The 18266-nt window shown below is 41.7% G+C and overlaps 1 protein-coding gene across 2 annotated transcripts; it reads right to left on the bottom strand.

The window, feature by feature from the left end:
- Positions 1-6607: 6607 nt before the first annotated feature.
- Positions 6608-14084, bottom strand: LOC306795132 (uncharacterized protein). 2 transcript variants are annotated; one of them, XM_079293507.1, is made up of 8 exons: positions 14033-14084; positions 12733-12772; positions 12584-12632; positions 9942-10093; positions 8776-9845; positions 8455-8610; positions 8012-8104; positions 6608-7929 (listed from the first exon to the last, which is right to left on the bottom strand). In XM_079293507.1, exons 5-8 carry the CDS (start codon positions 9826-9828, stop codon positions 7627-7629), a joined length of 1605 nt encoding a protein of 534 aa, XP_079149633.1. In that variant the 5' UTR covers positions 9829-9845; positions 9942-10093; positions 12584-12632; positions 12733-12772; positions 14033-14084; the 3' UTR covers positions 6608-7626. The 2 variants fall into 2 exon arrangements, with proteins under 2 accessions (XP_079149633.1, XP_079149634.1); XM_079293508.1 differs by lacking the exon at positions 14033-14084 and adding an exon at positions 13426-13506.
- Between the last annotated feature and the right edge of the window lie 4182 nt (positions 14085-18266).

Genomic DNA, 18266 nt, shown 5'->3' with positions numbered 1-18266 from the left:
CAAACACGTCCAGAAGTGTTTATAGAAGTCCGCAGGCAGCCCGTCCAGTCCAGGAGCTCTCCCAGCAGCCATCTGACCCACAGCAGCGGTCAGCTCCTCCAGGGAGATGTCGGCGTCCAGGACAACTCTGTCCTCGGGGCCCAGCTGAGGAAGGCCCTGAAGCAGCTCGTCAACACTCTCTTTGTGGTTGTCCTCCTTCCTGAAGAGGGCGCTGTAGAAGCTTACAGCATGTTGCCTCATTTCCCTCGGGTCAGTCGTCATCTCACCATCAGGAAGGCGGAGACACACCATCTGTTTGGTTCGAGAGACGGACTTCTCCAGATTGAAGAAGTAGGAGGTAGGAGCATCCATGTCCCTAACGCTGGAGAACCTTGACCTGACCAAAGCTCCCTTAGCTCGCTCCTGTAGAAAGGAACCTAGTTGCTGCTTCTTCTGTTGAAGCCTGTGAGTGTCTGTGCTGGTGTGAGTGAATAGACTGTGCTCCAAATCCCTGATTTCATTTTCTAGCTCATCAATGACCCTTTTGACTTTGACTGTGGAGTGACTTGTATATTGTTGAACAAAGACACGTATATGTGTCTTTCCTACATCCCACCACTGACTCAGGGACTCAAAATCGCTCTTCTTTTCTCTCCAGATTCCCCAGAAAGTCTCAAACTTTTCACAGAAGTCACTGTCCTGAAGCAACTTAATGTTAAAGTGCCAGTAAGAGCTGCATTTGGTGGTTGGTGAGGTGTGAACATCTAAAGTGACGAGGTGATGATCGGTGAAGCCTACTGGGTAAATGTGACTGTTCAATAACCGGTTACTAAAACTATGAGATATGTAAACCCTGTCCAGCCTGGCTGCCCTAATGTTCCCATCCAACACCTTCACCCATGTGTACTGTCTAGCCCGGGGATGCTTCACCCTCCATACATCCACCACACCTGACTCTGCAATCACCTGCGATAAGATGGCGGATGACTGTAAATGAGGTTCCTCTCCTGTCCTATCCAATAAGGAGTTTATGGTGCAATTCCAGTCCCCCCCCATCACTACACAGTCGTTGTGATCATGCTTCTGCAGGACATCTCTGAGTTTGTGGAAGACGTCTGTTCTGTGTGAGCCCTGGTTTGGAGCATAAATGTTGATAAAAACAAAACTAATGTTTTGTATCGATGCTCTGACCACTAAAGCCCTGCCTGTCACTATCTCTGTGGAGGAGAGGATGTTAACATCCAGCCCAGGTGAGAACAGAACAGCTACGCCTGCAGACAGGTTGGTCCCATGAGACAGGACATACTGGCCCTTCCACCACAAACCCCAGTCTACCTCATTGTGTGAGTCGCTGTGCGTTTCCTGCAGGAAGACGATGTCTAAGTGTTTCTGTGTGATCATGTCTGCAGTGACCGCCCTCTTCTGTCGGTCCCTCCCACCATTCATATTTAAAGAGCCAACCCTCACCTTGTGCATTTCAGCAGAGGAGAGGAGAGCACAGGAGAGGAGGGGAGAGCAGAGGAGGGGAGAGCACAGGAGAGGAGGGGAGAGCAGAGGAGAGGAGAGCACAGGAGAGGAGGGCAGAGCAGAGGAGAGCACAGAAGAGGAGGGGAGAGCAAAGGAGAGGAGGGGAGAGCAGAGGAGAGGAGAGCACAGGAGAGGAGGGGAGGGCAGAGCAGAGGAGGCCATTTGAAAGGCTGGAGCTGTGTTTTTTACGGGGCGGCCAGCCAGAGTTGCCTGCTACAATTAGCCCCGATGTGGGCGTGCACGCACACACACACACACACACACACACACACACCTTATATTTGTGCAGATGTTAATAAGGACCTCCTTGCAGACGCTCCAGCACCCCCTTTGTTGTGGGGCTGTTGAAAGCGTGTTGTTCGTTACTGGCTCGGCCTCGTCGTAATGCATACCAATCGGATCAGTGCGGAGCAGCACACCCCACACACACACACACACACTCCCGCCTTCATTTTGGATGTTTCATTTCAATCAGAGATGTCTGATTGCTTTATTTGAGAGTGAGGTGATTCCATTATGGTTGCCTAATAAGGGTGTACTAATGTCATATTTTGGTCAGCATTGTTTAATTCCCATACATATTGGGATTAGTAATTCATTGGGGGGGGGGGGGGGGGTGCCCATGGTTTTCTTGATGAAAAAGGGGGATGAAGAAATCCATTAACTTTTGTGCATATGTAGAGTTCAGCTGGACTCTTCATTTCAACTCCTTTTATTTCTTTAATGAACCGGTCCGAGTCACGGAAACACATGCGGCCAAACTCACACCTGTATCTGTGTCCTTCCAAGTAAAACAACCAATTTCCTTTCACAGAAAACTATTTATTTCCAGTGTTTGTGTTTTGTCCCTAAAGCAATCGAATATAATTCAGCAAATGTTCTTATATTCAATTCAGAGAATCAGAGACCACATGTAGGATCCTCGGTGGCTTCTGAAGAGGTTAGCGTAGCAATAGAATCAGTTCAATCACAACTGGAGAGGATTCACTGAAAGAAGAGACAAGAACCCCACTGAAGGCTTTTCACTCATCTCCCAACTGGCTCCAGCCAGAGTGTGATTGACCGTTGAGCGTTCCTCCAATCAGCTGCCAAGTACCTGCCCTTTTCCAAACACACTCCAGTGACGGCTGATGGTTCTGTGTAACGAGCCATCTTCATCCTGTCAGCGCAGATCTCCTGTCACATGACACAGCACATGTGAGACGACAGTTCAAATGTAAATGGTTTGAAACATGCACTGCATGTGGCCATAAGAGAGCTTTCCTCGCAGGCAGAAGGCTGCCGTTGTACATTTCGTTTATGAACAGACTTCATCACCAAACACCTACATTTATTCTCACCCTGATTTAATAGTAATGAGAAGATGCTCTTCTTGCCTAAAGACAGAGAAAATGAACAACTGGAACCTTCTTTGGTTGTGATGGATCCCTGCATGTGTGGAGCGAACCCCGAGGAGCCACATGTGAGCAAAGGATGCAGGAGAAAGTGGATAGGACCTCACAACATCTGGACGATGTTACCTGTGAAGGACGGCACATCTGCAGGTAACAGGCACACTGTAACATAAACAGCATCAGCAACACATGTCAGTGTTTCCACCTCGATCATTCAAGAGACATTTATGCGCCCTGAACAAATACAATCAAAGACATTTTATTTGAAAAGGATGACGGAGGTGAATGTTGTTCTGAAGGGTTTGTGAATTACAAACATCTTGTTCGTGCATCAACTCCATAATGGAGCATTTCACTTGTGTAAGAGATGTAAAACCCAGTCACTAGTATGTTGCTGTATAAAGACCTGATGCTGACGAACCGTTCAGTCGTGTCTTCTGTGTTCTTTGCCTCTTCCACGGCGTGAGATTCATTTGTTTTTCCCCCTCCACGTCTGTCCCAGGCCAAATTAAGTGAGAAGACAAAGCTGGTGGCTCCTTTGATTTCCTGTGTGTAGCAAATACCTTCATTTCTAGTGTATGAACAGCAGAAAACAGTGCACACTTTATTGCAGATGTGCTCAGAGAAAGCTTTGTTTCTGCTGGAATGTAATGTCTGTGAGTGAAGGTTGTGTTGTCCGTCGCATCAATCTTCATCATCACTCCTGACTGAGCAAAGAGCAAAGCAAAAAAAAAAACAGTTCTCATATTCCTTTGTCTACATGTGATGAACCACAATCTTTTCTTTCGCTCTTTCGTTACAGACGGTGCTGATTGATCATGGAACTCCGTTGCGGATGTGTTATTCACTTTGTTTAGAGCTGCTGTTACTAGTTGGTCAGATGACCGCGGGGAGGCTGTGGGGAACTGGGACTTTGCTATTTTGGCGTGAGCGCCATTTTCCGGGCCAAATTGGACCGCTCCAGTTCTTCCTTCAGTCGGTGAAAAGGAACCGGAGAGGCGTTAAAAAGATTCTGCATCTGACTGTTGTGATGCGGATGTTTCGCTGTGTTCAGTCTCAGCTAGCGTTCGCGCCGTACAGAGAGGAGAATACGTCTCTCGGTGTTGACATGACACGAGGCGACACAGATCAAACCAATGGTGGCCTTTGCTTTGAATACATTCAGAGCGGAGCGCACCCTCATCTGATCAAAGTGGCTCGATGGCTGCAGCTGATGAATGGGGAGCTATTTTTAACGCCATATTCCGTCTAGAAAGGTCAAGTCCTTAATAGGGACCACTGACACCTCATCAGCGGAGGTTCACTTTGCTCAGGCTTATTATTTGGAGAACTATTGGCCTGTACGCTGCTCCATTGGTAGACTTGCCACTGTTAGTGATAAGCCACACTGGTGGAAGCATCATCATTCAGCTTGCCGGTAAGCATGTGCAACTCCACACTGGATGTGATGTGCCATTTCCTGTTGAGTCCCCGCCCCTTGAGCTCCGACTGGCCAATCACAGCGCATGCATCGGCCAGCTCTGACAGGGTCCAACAAGTATCCGGCTCCGCCCCCTAGACTCGAATACAATCGTTTTCATTTTCACGCTGGTTTGTGGATTTCGAGCCAGTTTAAACAATACTTTTCGAACACAAAATACAACCAATAAATAAATACATATTTTTCCACCAATAAGGCTTTATTGGTTCTCTGTGGGAAATCCACAAGCTACAGCCAGCAGTATGTAAAGTGTAAGATGTACACTATGGCGTGGAAGTTGGCATTACATTTATAAATAGATGCGCCATACAAAGCGTAATATGTAAAACCGGGTCGTGTAAGGATTAGTCTGTGATATATTTCCCACTGTCAATGTTATCTATGAATATAGCTATACATCCTATAAACGTGTGTTGTTGTTGTTGTTGTATGGTTTTCACTTGAACTGTCAGCTGTGTTGCATGTGAAGACGTGCTGTTATTGCGCCACACACTGATATGCTGCCTCACTGGATGACATCTGGGAAAAAGAGAAATGTTTTACAGACCATCTGAGACAAGCCCTGAGGTAGGATGTTGTTTTCTCTCATTACCAGCTCTGTCGTGTTTAATGGCGTTGAATATTGAAATCATTTTTTATATTCAGTGGCCTCTTTAGTTACGTTGGGAACTTCTCGAAAGTTCATGAAATGATAGGAGGTGGTCTGTGATAGACATTCAGACATCATTCAGTGTGATACCGACACTTTATGAGTATATTATGAGCACATTATTATCTCTGTTTTACAGAACTTCAGAATACCTGAAGTTGAATTTACAGCCCGTTGAGCTCATTGTCTTCTTTAGTGGAGAAAAGACGGAGGTGAGCAGCAGACTGGATTGGGACGAGTATCAAGTTAAGGAGAGGTGGACCTGAAAAACGCTTCCGTCACGACACAGTCATCGTCTGCTGGAAGTGCCTCTGTTGGCTACACGTGCACGTCCTTTTACAGCGGTGAAAATCAGACTTTAGTGTGTGGTAAAAAAAAGTGGTGTAAAGAAGTGTAAAAGCGCACCGACACGCTTTTTTGGCAGGTTGACCTTCATCCGGCTGTTAGGAGAAGTAAATCCTCTGCCGAGTCTTCTTGGTTGATGGAGCTGATATGACGTCCTAGTTAGTGATGGAGCCCAGAGAGCTGAAGGACTCCAGCTCCAGCTGCGTTCTTCAGGGAAGTTCACAACCATCTCCACTGTCTTTGGAGCGTTGTGCTCTTACGTTGTTCTGTCGCACATATTCAGTGAACTGTCTGCAGCCTGTGAGCCGTGAGGTGAAACAGAATGAACTAGTTCTCATTCACAGTGGAACGGTCCAGTTTGTGGCGTAATAAAACCCTCACAAATGTGCCTCTTTATGATTCTGTGTACAGCCATTAAACCATCGTCTTTGTGACATGCCATTTTATAACTTTTATGACTTTTTTATTGCAGACCAAGACATTTTTTATTACTTCATGACATTTTTATGGAACACCATATTATTCAAACTGTTTGACATTTTTATGGCATTTCATGGCCTTTATAAGAACGACTGTACTTAACATTTATTGTTGACATGCTGTGTTATTACTTTTGAAATCAACTAAATTATTAGTTTCATTGTATACCATGACATTTTTAATGACACCAATTATGCATTTCTTTATGGCTTAATACTGGCTTACTTCTTTATGCTACATACTTTACCAATACACACTTAATGGCACACTATAAGATTTGTATGACATTTTTATGTTACACATTACTATGAAAATAGTTTATGACATAATACTATGATATTTTTGATATACATTATAACTTTTTAAGATAAATTGAGTAATATTTTTAGATATTGCTGGTACTATGACTTTGCTATGTTATTTTATGAAATATATGACATAGCAGTAAAGTATGATTTTATACGGTATACTAATCTTTTACTTTATTTTGACTTTTAATGACACACTAGATTCTTATTTTTTCATGGCATTCTATGTACTGTGACTTCTTCCTCACATGCTACCAGAACTTTTTACACTGTTGCCACGGGGTGTGGTGGAGGACTCAAACGCAGACCAGACCAGAAGTAGAGTGAAGCAGGTTTTTAATGAATACTTCAATCAGAACAGGAAACCTCCAGAAACACACAGGGAATTCATGGATGAGACAAGAGATGAGGGGGGAAATGCAGCAGGATGAGGCAGGGCATGCAGACGGGGAACCCGGGAACAGGACGAGCCAAGCGATGACGGCAGTGAGTGATGAGAGGCAGGAGTTTCTACAGTGGCTGATGGAGGCAGGTGATGGGAGTTGTGCTGATGAGGAGGGAGGCAGACAGGTGCACTGAATGAGTTGGTGAATGAGGTGAGTGAGAATTAAAAAGACAGGAGGGAAGAGGCAGAGCTGTGACAATTACATTATCATTGTACACTCAAAAAAATAATTCATTGGATGAACTCAATTAAATTGTGGGCAGGTTTTCCACCGAGGAAATATAGTTAAACCTAACTTAAACTAAACACATCCATGAAATATAATTGAATTGAGTTAGTCAGACTCATTTTTATCAAATGTACCCTAAATAAAAGAATACCATTAATGACATGAAATTTAATTGAGTTAGTCCGACTCATTTATATCAGATGCAACCTAAATAAAAAAATACCATTAATGAAATGAAATTGATTTATGTTTGTTCAACTCAATATTATATAATTAATTGGAAATGAATTAATCAGGTAAAAACCTTTTTTCTATTTGATCCCCAATTAAGACACATAAGCCAAACCCTAGTTCAGGTGTTTTTATTAAAGTTTAAAACAGTCTTTTTAAAAACAAATAAACAAACTGTCTAGGAAATTAACAAACTGCAAGAATTATCTATTGAGTGCATCTTGTGCTGTTACATCTTTAAATTATCAACAAAGTTGATGACAACAAACCTACACACAGCAAGGTATTAACTTTTAAGAACATTTTGTGAGGGTAGTTATTAGGGTAGTACCCTGCAAATAGTACTCTTGTAACAGCTCAGCAAAAAAATTAAATAAGGAAAAATAAAGACCCAGCTATCCCAAATCGTGCAGTGCCACAAACAACGATGCACTGCACTCAAGGTGGAGGCTTTGAACTGCTCTCCAAAGGGATATAGTTTTAGGTTTTGATATATAAGAAAGTTTAATGCACAAAGTGAAGTCATTGACTGTCGTGAACTTGTCAACGCATGTTCACCTCATGCAAACAACTTGATTTTTAGCTGCTGTATCTTTGCATTCAGCTTGTGCCCATCCAAGTTCATGATTATCTTCTGGAGAAACTCAAAGGTGTATTTGAGGTTGTCCGGAAAGCTGAGGTCAAGGGCATAAATGAACCCGAACAGCATGATGATTGCCATGACGACACCGTCTATTTTGTTCAGGATTTGAACGCCTTCGAGCACAATTCCCACGTCCTCTGGCTCCCCATCTCTTCTGATCACGTAAATCCCCATGACAGTGTCTGCAATGTCCCTCTCTGCACCCTCAGGGGCGGAGGCCTGAACAACAACAAAACCCGAAATATATATATGCATTATAAAATAAGCATTCTTAAATCATCAACAGCAGATTCAAACTTACCAGATACTCCTTGAAGAAAGAGTCTGGATCTTCATTAAGATAGATGACCAGGCTTCTCAGGATGCACTCCCTCCTGGTGTTAATGTTGTCACACTGAAACAAGGGCAACAAATCAGGAAAGAAATTAGGTAAATGTGGGTGCGACGGTGGCACAGGGTGGAGAGCACGTTGGCTGAAGTCCAGAGGGTTATATCTGTTGAAGTGCCCCTGAACACCTAACCCCTAAATGCCCCCAACTGGCTGTTGCCTGTCATGAATTTCATATTCATTGGCGTGTGTGTATGAATTAATGCAAACACTGTAAAGCGCTTTGGATAAAAGCACTATATTAGCAGGCCATTTACCATTCATCAAATGTGTTTAAATGAACAGATATAGATAAGAAAATGTTACAATAACCAACCTAATTCAGTGAAATGGATATTCTATGCATTTGTACTAACCGAATCATTGATTGCCAGGACAGCTTTGATCTTTTTCCCCTTCACACCTCCGATGCTGTTGAAGATCTGTATCAGCTTGCCTGAAAAGTGGTCCAGCTGTGACAAGAACTTGGACTGTAATGGCTTGGTGGTGATCCGCAAGAACTCTGCATTCACCTGAATATTATTTTTAACAAAAAAAAGAAAATACATAAAAGTGTTACTTGTTTGTTATAGTTACTACCATATAGGGATGTAGGATTATTAGTAAATTCAAATTGCAATTGTGCAGTCAATAATCATCAAAATGGTCAACACATACAAACATACACATTTACTTACTTCACTCTGCTGGAACAAGGCAGGCCATCTGTCTTTGAATTCTTCTATCATAGGCCTCCGCTCTATGATCTCTAGTCGCCTGTGGGAGAAGGTTTTTTCCATTTTGGCTTTTATCACCACTTCATTGTTCCGCTTTTTCAGTTCTGACAATAAAGCAATTCTCTCGTTCTCCAAGCTTTCTGTTGTTTCGCCTTTTGGGTGCAGCGGAAGGTAGTTAACTTCAGCCTTTCTTGGTTTCTTGATGTTGGCTGCAGCTTTGCCTTGGCCTTCTCGTTTGTGCTTCATGGAGTTCACACGGATTTCAGGGTGTCCAAGCCGCCCAAGCTTTGTTCGATAGTTTTGCATTTTATACTTAAGTGACTGTTTCCATCCCCAAAATCCCGTCGCGGTTCCCAGCTGGCCCAAACAAGGATGTGCCCTCGTCAAAGCTGCTGCTACTTCTTCACATTGATAGTCTTTTGGGTATTTTGTGTATTTCATCATTTCTTGGGCTAGGCCACCAAGGATGACTCCCTTCAGTATTGGGGCAGGGCTGAAGTTTGTTCCATTTATCTCAAACTCTGTATTCCTTTGTTGTAGCTCAAATTCAGCCTCGTAGGTGAATTTAGGGACCACAAAGATATTGGGCCATGAGGACTGAGTATCTGGGGATGAACATGGTGTGGATGTGTACAGCGTATCATCGCTACAGGATGAAGCTATTGATGAAGCTATTGGTGAAGGGGTTTGACGCTCTGGGTCAGTGCTAATCGAGGTCTCACCAGATGAGTCTACTGTGTACAAAGTGATGAAGGGTTCCACAGGTGACAATATAGGAGAGTAAATTACTTTCAGTGTGCTTTTATGTTCAATTTCAGACACCGAAGTAAGGTTCATGAACTCGTTAAAGTCAGCATCCAAGTATTGCAAACGGAAGTCCTCGTTCAATTGAAAGAATTTCTCTATTACCATATGCAGCTCTTCCACTGTTGCTGGAATTCCAGAATCCAAGGCTAATTTTCTTGAGTCAGACTCATCACCAAAGATAATCCGCAGTACAGCCGAACCTGCCATTATGGAGCACCTTTAATCTACAGGAGAAAGAAGAAACCAATATATTAGTTATATTTGAGATGATAATAAATATAATGTTTGAGAATTTGACTACTTGGCCTGATGACACTAACCTTTAATGATGACGAATCTTTTCAACATTACCATCCTCAAACCCCCAACCATGTACTCCACAAGGGGGTATGGGTCCACCAAGTCACCAAGCTCAATTAGGGCAACCTCTCCAGTTGCTGAGGCAGACAGCTCAAATCCACCATAATGCTCCCTATACCATGAACATACATCTTTTACGAGAAACCCTAACTTTTCTTTCAGAATACACAGTTGAATGATCATATGGAATTTAGGCAGTCCATCTTCAGATCCGTGTATAATAAGCATCCCCTCACTGTAAGTTATACCACTGCAAGACACATTTTTTGCCATATGAACCTTAGTCACATCTGGGTATCGCTGCTTCAGTGTAGACACTACTCTCTCATTAAGGACATCAACAGGCATGATTGAGACATTTGTGACCTCCAAGGATGACTTCTTGAGACTGGAGGAATGTGTGTGGTAGGCAAGCATGAACTGGTGTTTAACAGCTAGTGAACGTGGTATATTCTTAAAGCAATTAGTATGACGTGCAACCTGCTTGAAGAAGCTATGTTTAGCCTCAAATCTCATCGTCCAAAGTGCAATTACAGGTCCGAAGCAACGAATCATTTGCGGATAGTGCTCTAAATAGTGATGTTTTGGTAGGAGCTTAACTTGTGGGAAGAGTTCTAGGTAGCGCTGTCTGTGATCATAGATCTTGGCCTCCAGATACACAATGGTCTCTTCTGTGTGAACAGGGGTCACAACCAACTCAACTATGTCCTTAAGATCTAGAATCACCTGCCATGCTGGCTCCTCTTCTGGCAAGATTTGCCCAATCACAAAGGGAAGCAATCGTAGCAATGTCCAATTTTCATGTGCATTGCCACCAATAGTGTTGCGAGATGTGAAAGACCGTGGTATGGCATGAGGGCGATTGGTTTTGTCCCCCCATTTGTATGGAAATGTCTGGATCAATGTGTTAAGGCCATCAAGAGTGAAGAATCTTTTGGCGATCAATAGACCAATACAGCGTGCAAGTTCAACTGGAACAACACCCTCAAAGAGATCATGCACAATGTCAGGAGGATAACCAGTGTTGACATGAAAATACGAAAGGTGCTCTGTGAAAACACACTGTTTTTTTACACCACAGCAAATGGTTGCATTCTCTTGAGCAGACTGGACTTGAAGATCATGGATGTCTCTTGTTCTAAGTTGGAAAGCACCTGATTTGACATCCTTAGTCTGAAATTCCAATTTATCTCCAGTACAAAACCTGCATATTGACCCACCAGAAAAACTCTCAACAAATCCACCTATCCCATGGGCTCCAAGATTGTCAGCTATTACACACTGGACAGAACCTTTAACAAACTGACCAAGTTGAGAAACAAAGACACCGTGCTGTTCTAATATACTCAAGTCTTGCAAGAGAGGTTCCAACACTTTCCCATAGCCATAGGCCTTGATGTCATCAGACTTGGATAGAACAGCTAAGTAGATTAAGCTTAGTGTTGAATGGGAACCTGGTGGCAAATTGCCCAAAACCCAGTAGACACCACAGAGTTTGTGCTTCTTTCGAGATGTCCCAAGAGGGTTACAAATCTCAAAATCATCAACATAAAGATTGACTGCGATTCTCAAACCTTCACCTGACAGAAAAGGGTTTTGTTTATAGTACTCACCGTCTCTTATGGTTCTGTACTCTTGGGGACAAGACAATAGCTGGTCTTGTATTGTTGGAGCTTTAAGATGCTCAATGACACCTTGACGAGAGAGCAAATGTTGCAACGATTGCAATAGAGGGATGTATTGATAGGTCCTATTCCTCTGGGCATCTAGAATGTACTCAACCGGCTCTAAAACACCAAAATGGGAAGTATAGTACCGGTTACGTTTGTATGCAGTAGCAAGAGGGCCATCCGTTGCAATAGCTATTCCCAATGGATTCGATTTGCACAGAACATTGGAAAGCTCTTCAACTACTGACTCTTCCACTTGTAGTTTATGACTTTGGAATACATCAGCAACAATAGCTTTTGTGACAGGCAAAGCTTCTGTACTTAATATGAAGTGAAGTTCAGAAAGGACCTCATCAATAATTGCCTTTGGAACGTGAACAACATTTTCCAACTTCAATAGAATGCACGCAATTTTCTCTTCAATCAAATTTGGCAGGTGTATCCCCGCAGCATCACCATGACTTAGCATTTCGTATTCATTATCTGTATCCACAGACTCTGTTGGCCCAACTGCAGAACTGTCTGACTGATGAAACTGACTGTTTGTACTGACAACATTGGCTTTAAAGTCATTTAATGAATGTTGCTTGTGTTTCCTGTTTTTGTGTGTGTTGAATGTACTGTAAATATTAGTTTTAAATGTGCATCCTAGAAACATACATGTAACCGTTTCATCATGCCTGAGATGTCCATTTATGTGTTGAAAATAATCTTGTTCTGTTGCAAGTTCTCTGCATGAGCACACATGACACTGGAATGTAGGTACTTCTACTGGCTTTGGAGTTTGCTGTTTAGCGTGACTTTTGTATGTGTGATTGAGAAGCTTACTCCATGAAGTAAATGTACACGGACAATCTGTGTATGGACATGGATATCGATAACTCCCCCTAAAATGCCCATGAGTCTGCCTAAAATGTTGCAACAACAAATACCTGGTATTTAGCTCCAAACTGCATTCCTTACACTGCCACATGTATAATCCTAGAAAAGAGAACAGGAGAATTAGCACATATCACACTGAACAAATGACAATGATACAGATCAGCTTGTGTCACTATTGAGCATATAGCATTTTACTTACTATCAATTTGGAGGTTGCCTCAATTATAATGCTGATCAAACTGCAAAAGATGAGAGAAATATATTAGAGGTGTGAAATGCTGGAATACTCAAAGTTTCATAGATAAGTCAATCTTGCTTTTAAACACTGAGAAAACATTTAGAATGGACTATCAATTTATGACAACATTTAAGCTTCATATAACAGATCAAATCAGAAAGCATTTCAAATAAATTTTACACCATAACTTTAATAAATATCAAACAGTTTGCGGTGACCAGGGACACTTTACAATTGTTATGAGTTTGCAATCATTTTGGATTTGAATTATAGAAAGGTCTCAAACAGAACATAAACCTAAGCAAAATGTGTGTTATATTGAGACAATACTACAGAAGTACACTATAATAATGCTTGGCGTTCGTGTTGTTGTATTAACAGCGTCACCATAACAATAATTCATTCTCACTCCTGCCTCCATGTGCACAGCGCGAGAGAAGAGAAAAGACGCTGTGTAGAAATACAATGAACGTACATCGATGCGATTATTAAGAAAGCGCTGAATCCAGCGAGAAAATTAGCAGAGGAGACAGTGTGTGTGCGAGTCAGGTGCCGTGTGAGTGATTCAGCAGTTACTCATGATTCAAATTCATATTACATATTTATCAGTAAAATAAACCGTGGCTAACGTTTATATAAACTGAACTTCCACACCTGAAGTGACTGGCCTCCTCTGCCTGTATCCGTTATGGCGCAAGAGGAGGGAGAGACCCGTGGTCGCCTCGGTTAACTGCTCTCCACATTGTTTTTATGTTGGCAAGGTTCATATGTAACGTACGCGCTTCAGCGCTGTACCCAAGCCATATTAATGCCAGGGCACACCCTGACCTCTGGTCGTAATGCTAACCACGTTGGCTACCGAACGTTACGTCGTAATGCTAACCACGTTGGCTACCGAACGTTACGTCGTAATGCTAACCACGTTGGCTACCGAACGTTACGTCGTAATGCTAACCACGTTGGCTACCGAACGTTACGTCGTAATGCTAACCACGTTTTAATGCTAACCACGTTGGCTAACTAGGTCATAATAGAAGAAAGAAGAAACCATTTTTATTGTCATATACATTTACACATACACGAAACTTGACTACTGCATTTGACCCATCCCTGTAGGGAGCAGTACCAACCACATCGGGTAGCTACTTCGTTAAAACTACAGCAGAAGGCAGTTCCACAATTTGTGGTAAATATTAACGTTACATACTGCAAGCGTTATTTGACAGGGGTAGAGTACACCAAAAGAAATAAAGCTACTTACCAAAGAATGGACTTTCGCCAGAGTCAATCTTGATGCAACCTGTTGCAGTTAGCAAAAAAGACGTATAGAAGCGCGAAATCTGGCACATGCGCAAAGGGTAGTCTCTTCTTCTTCTTCTTCAAATTTCAATAGGTGCATACCGCCACCTACTTGACCGGAGTGTGCAGCGTCTCTTATGAAACACATTTATTTTGCGTTGACACACCACCATCTAACCTAAATAAATCTCATAAGTGCAACTATGAAAACATTTTGTGTTACTGCTATTAAATATATATAGGTTTATCATTTAAATGGATATATTTAAACAAAGCAAACACAATTTAAATGTGTCCCATCTAAGAAGGGCTTGAATCGTTTTTTTGAGTGTATACTATGACTTTTTTTCCAACATGTTGTTACTTCATGACATACTATACTAAAATCTGACTTTTGAATGGTATCCTATGATTCTTTTAGGATATACTATGACTTTCTTAGCACACTGTGATATTTTATGATTTGACATAATTGAATGTAATGTTTACGGCACAATATACTGTGACTTTACTTAACTATGACATGACTATTTCATGACAAACTAACAGACACACTATTATGACATTTTGATAACTGACATACTATATGTTTGTTTTTATTAATATACAATAATATTATATGACACACTGTGACTTTTTTTATTACTTATATCATGAAAAATGTCTAGTATGTCAAAGTACGAGCATTTTTATGAACCTTTTATGAAAAACTGATGATTCTTTAATGATTGTGATGAGATACTTTGCACAATCATACCACACTATGACTTCTTTATGGCTATAGTTTGTACTATATTATTATTTTTTACCGTAAACTTTACTATGATATTTTTTCAGCATACTACACGATGACTTTTTATTCCAGCATAAGATATACACTACGGCTTTTCTCTGAGAACCAACAAAGAAGACAAATGAGCTCCTGACTGGGATGTAATGTCAGTCTCAGGTATTCTGAAGGTGTGGACATCAGAGACAATGATATTCTCCTCAAGTGTACATCTCACTGAATGCTGTCTGATGGTCCGTGTCGTTCACAGACCATGTCCTATAATTTCTTGAATGTTCAAGAAGCTCATAACAAAGTTCAGGAGGCCTCTGATTTTAAATAAGTTGTGTGCTTACAATATTAACAGCACTGTACACAATGAAGCTGGTGATGAGAAAAATATCCGAGCGCTGAGATTCAGCACAGAGAAGACGTCTCAGATGGTCTGAGTAACATTTCTCTTTTCCCCAGATGTCATCCACTCAGGCCGCACATCTGCTGGTGTGTCACAAATAAAAGCACGTGTCTTAACATGCTGCACACCCGACAGTTCAAGTCAAAATCACACAACGATGATATACTTTTATCGAATGAATAATTGGTGGAGAATTGCATAATGTTCATGAATAAAATGACAAACAAAATCAATAGTTTGAGCTGGATTGAATAAAAAGGATATTATCCTTCATTTCAATTAATTTTGTTGTTAATTCATTAATAATTTGAACAACATTAAGTTTGTATGAAAGCGTGTTTTCACATAAGAGACAATTGAAATAAATAACTGCCTAGCTGACAATAATAATCTAGGAATTGCCTTTAAAAGAAAGATTTACACAGATGAATCCACCGATGTTCCTGCCGATCATCCATTAATTGATCTAATAAGTAATCAGGAAATATGTTGATCCACCAGGTCGAGTGGATGTGACTTTGTTTAGAGCGTTTTTATTGGCTTGTATTTTGGTCTTTGGCATTGGTTCACACTCTTCAATATGCATCATTTCACTTAATTTACTTTGTGTCTGCTGACATGGCATGTTGCCATGGAATATATGGTCTATAATTATTACAGTTATCACAATGCTATAATGAAAGGGGTTACAGACCACACAGGAGTTAATTAGTCCCCGTCGAAACGATTAATATCCACACATCTGTAGATCCCTGACAGCAGAACACCTCCTCCTCCAGTGAGATGCTTCTGCTCAACACCAGCACAGTTGTTATCACACAGTGAGTCAATTTAAACAGTTAAACAGTTAAACTGCACCATGAACCACAAAACCACTGCTGCTGAGCACTTTAATTACCAAACCACATCTAAGAGAGAATACTGTACAGACTGTACAGTAGGCTATCACACCGCAAGGGAAACAAGCAATGACCGGCAGCATCACACAAATGAACAATCGCAGCTCAGCAGTGCATCACTGGGACCACCAGAGACCCCGCTGATACACTTTCATATCTCACTCGTGTTTTATTCTGTAAATCCAATTTTTATTTCATGACTTTGTCAATCGATTTGTCCCCAATGACTTTGGATCGTTGTTTTTTGTTTACTTTAAATAATGATATGAAATATCATTGTATCAGGGTGCTGGGGGAACTCAAAAGCACCCACTTCACCCTCTAGTTTCAGTAGATGAAGCATATCTTGTATATTCTCCCGGCATGTGTTTGGGACGGTTGGTACAACAGGTGACTACTGAGGAGCAGAAGGAAGCGCAGGCCGCCGTACAGCTGGATGAAACATTTATACCCATTTACGTCGGCAATGTCGACCTAAGTGACCAAAGTGCTTTCCCTATATCTCTGGAGCGCTGCGGTCTGGAAGCTCACCTTGAATCGACTCCGCTTCGTCACGTTGTAGCTTTCCAAGATGGCGTCCTCTTCGGAAGCGTTGCAATTTAGCGTGGACATTTCCGCCGTCTTTTAGAGACAATGAATCGTTGCCTTCTGCGATTTGTTATCCGTGTTGGAAGGAGTTGTTCTTGCATCTCGAAGCAGACAGATCCCACTGAGCCAGTGCGACTTAAGTATATTGGAACGAGTTATGAATGTGACATTTCCACATTAAATACAGGGGTCTAAATATAACCTGTGATTACATATTGGTACACATCAGAAGGCAAGCTGGCTTTTCAATAGAGGCTAAAGGTACATTTTAATTGGCCGACGTTGTAGGCCACTCTTCATCACTGATGTAAGCCACAGACTGTATATAAGAAGATAAATGCACAAAATGAGCCACCTTAAAGGCTACATAACGGCTGTGGAGCATGAACATTATCTTTGGCTCTATAGGAGAGCCGTCAGGGAACTATCGACATCTGTGTTTATTTAAAAGAGGAATATTCTATTGTGTATTTTAGTGCCTTTCATCATTTGCTCCGTTTTGCTCTTCCTAAGACTCCACTGAACCCATGTTGTACAGCTGTGTTTTTTTTTACATCAGAAATATCACAATCCAGTAAATGTTGACTCTGTAATTACAATGCCAAGCACGCTATTGGTGACGGGGACACGTAGAGCAGAACTCTTCTCCAATGTCAGTGTGATACAACAGCCACGTCAATGATCAATGGCAGTATTTCAAATGAAGTTTTTCTTTTTCCAACAATGCCTTTTCATTTTCACGGTTTCTTTTCTTAACTAATAAATCAATAATTGCAGATGCAGTCAACAAACAAATGAATTTATTGAGAAAAAAAAAATCAAAGCAAATACAAAACACGTACATAACTGTCCAAAGCTCATCACCTCCATGATGATAAAAAAGATTTTTTTTCTGTTATATACATATATTCTTTTTTTTTTCTCAGTAGCTGCACATTTTTCAATCTATGTGGTGCTTTTCTTGACAAAAAAAAGCAATCATTGATATTAACCTACCTTTGTATTTACAAATGATGTAAAAACATCAACTTTGTCCACAACATGTCTGCACCCAGAACACAACACGAAGAAGCTGTTTTATGGTACAAATGAATGGCGGTGGGGAAGTGAGGTCGCTGCTCCCTCCGGCTGCAGAGAGTGAAGCATGAAGTGCCTTCATCCTTCACCGCTCTGCGTGGCTCAGGCTCGGACCCCTTTTCCACAGGGGAATAAGAAAGGAAAGAAAACACAAACCAAGCGTCCCCCTCTAGGAAATCTCCACTGTCTGCAAAAAAAGCCTGTGCGCACTTCCAGAGCGCACTGCACCCTCACCGGACCGCAAAGGCTCTCATTTTTTAAAAGCTGCATTGTTGCCTCGGCTTTTTAAGAAAATAGTGTGTTTCTGGAAAGCTGCAATCTTGGAATCTACTCCTCTGTTGACGATTGTTTTTGAAGGTACCCCGCAATCCTTTGCTTTTCTTTCCTCCCAGCATGACAGCGAGCGATCACCTCCTGTTAGGATTAGTGGCCTGACATGTTTCCACAC

The sequence above is a fragment of the Melanostigma gelatinosum genome (genome assembly GCF_949748355.1).
Source record: "Melanostigma gelatinosum genome assembly, chromosome: 2".
NCBI lineage: Eukaryota > Metazoa > Chordata > Actinopteri > Perciformes > Zoarcidae > Melanostigma > Melanostigma gelatinosum.
This window is presented reverse-complemented; position numbering and strand designations above follow the sequence as displayed.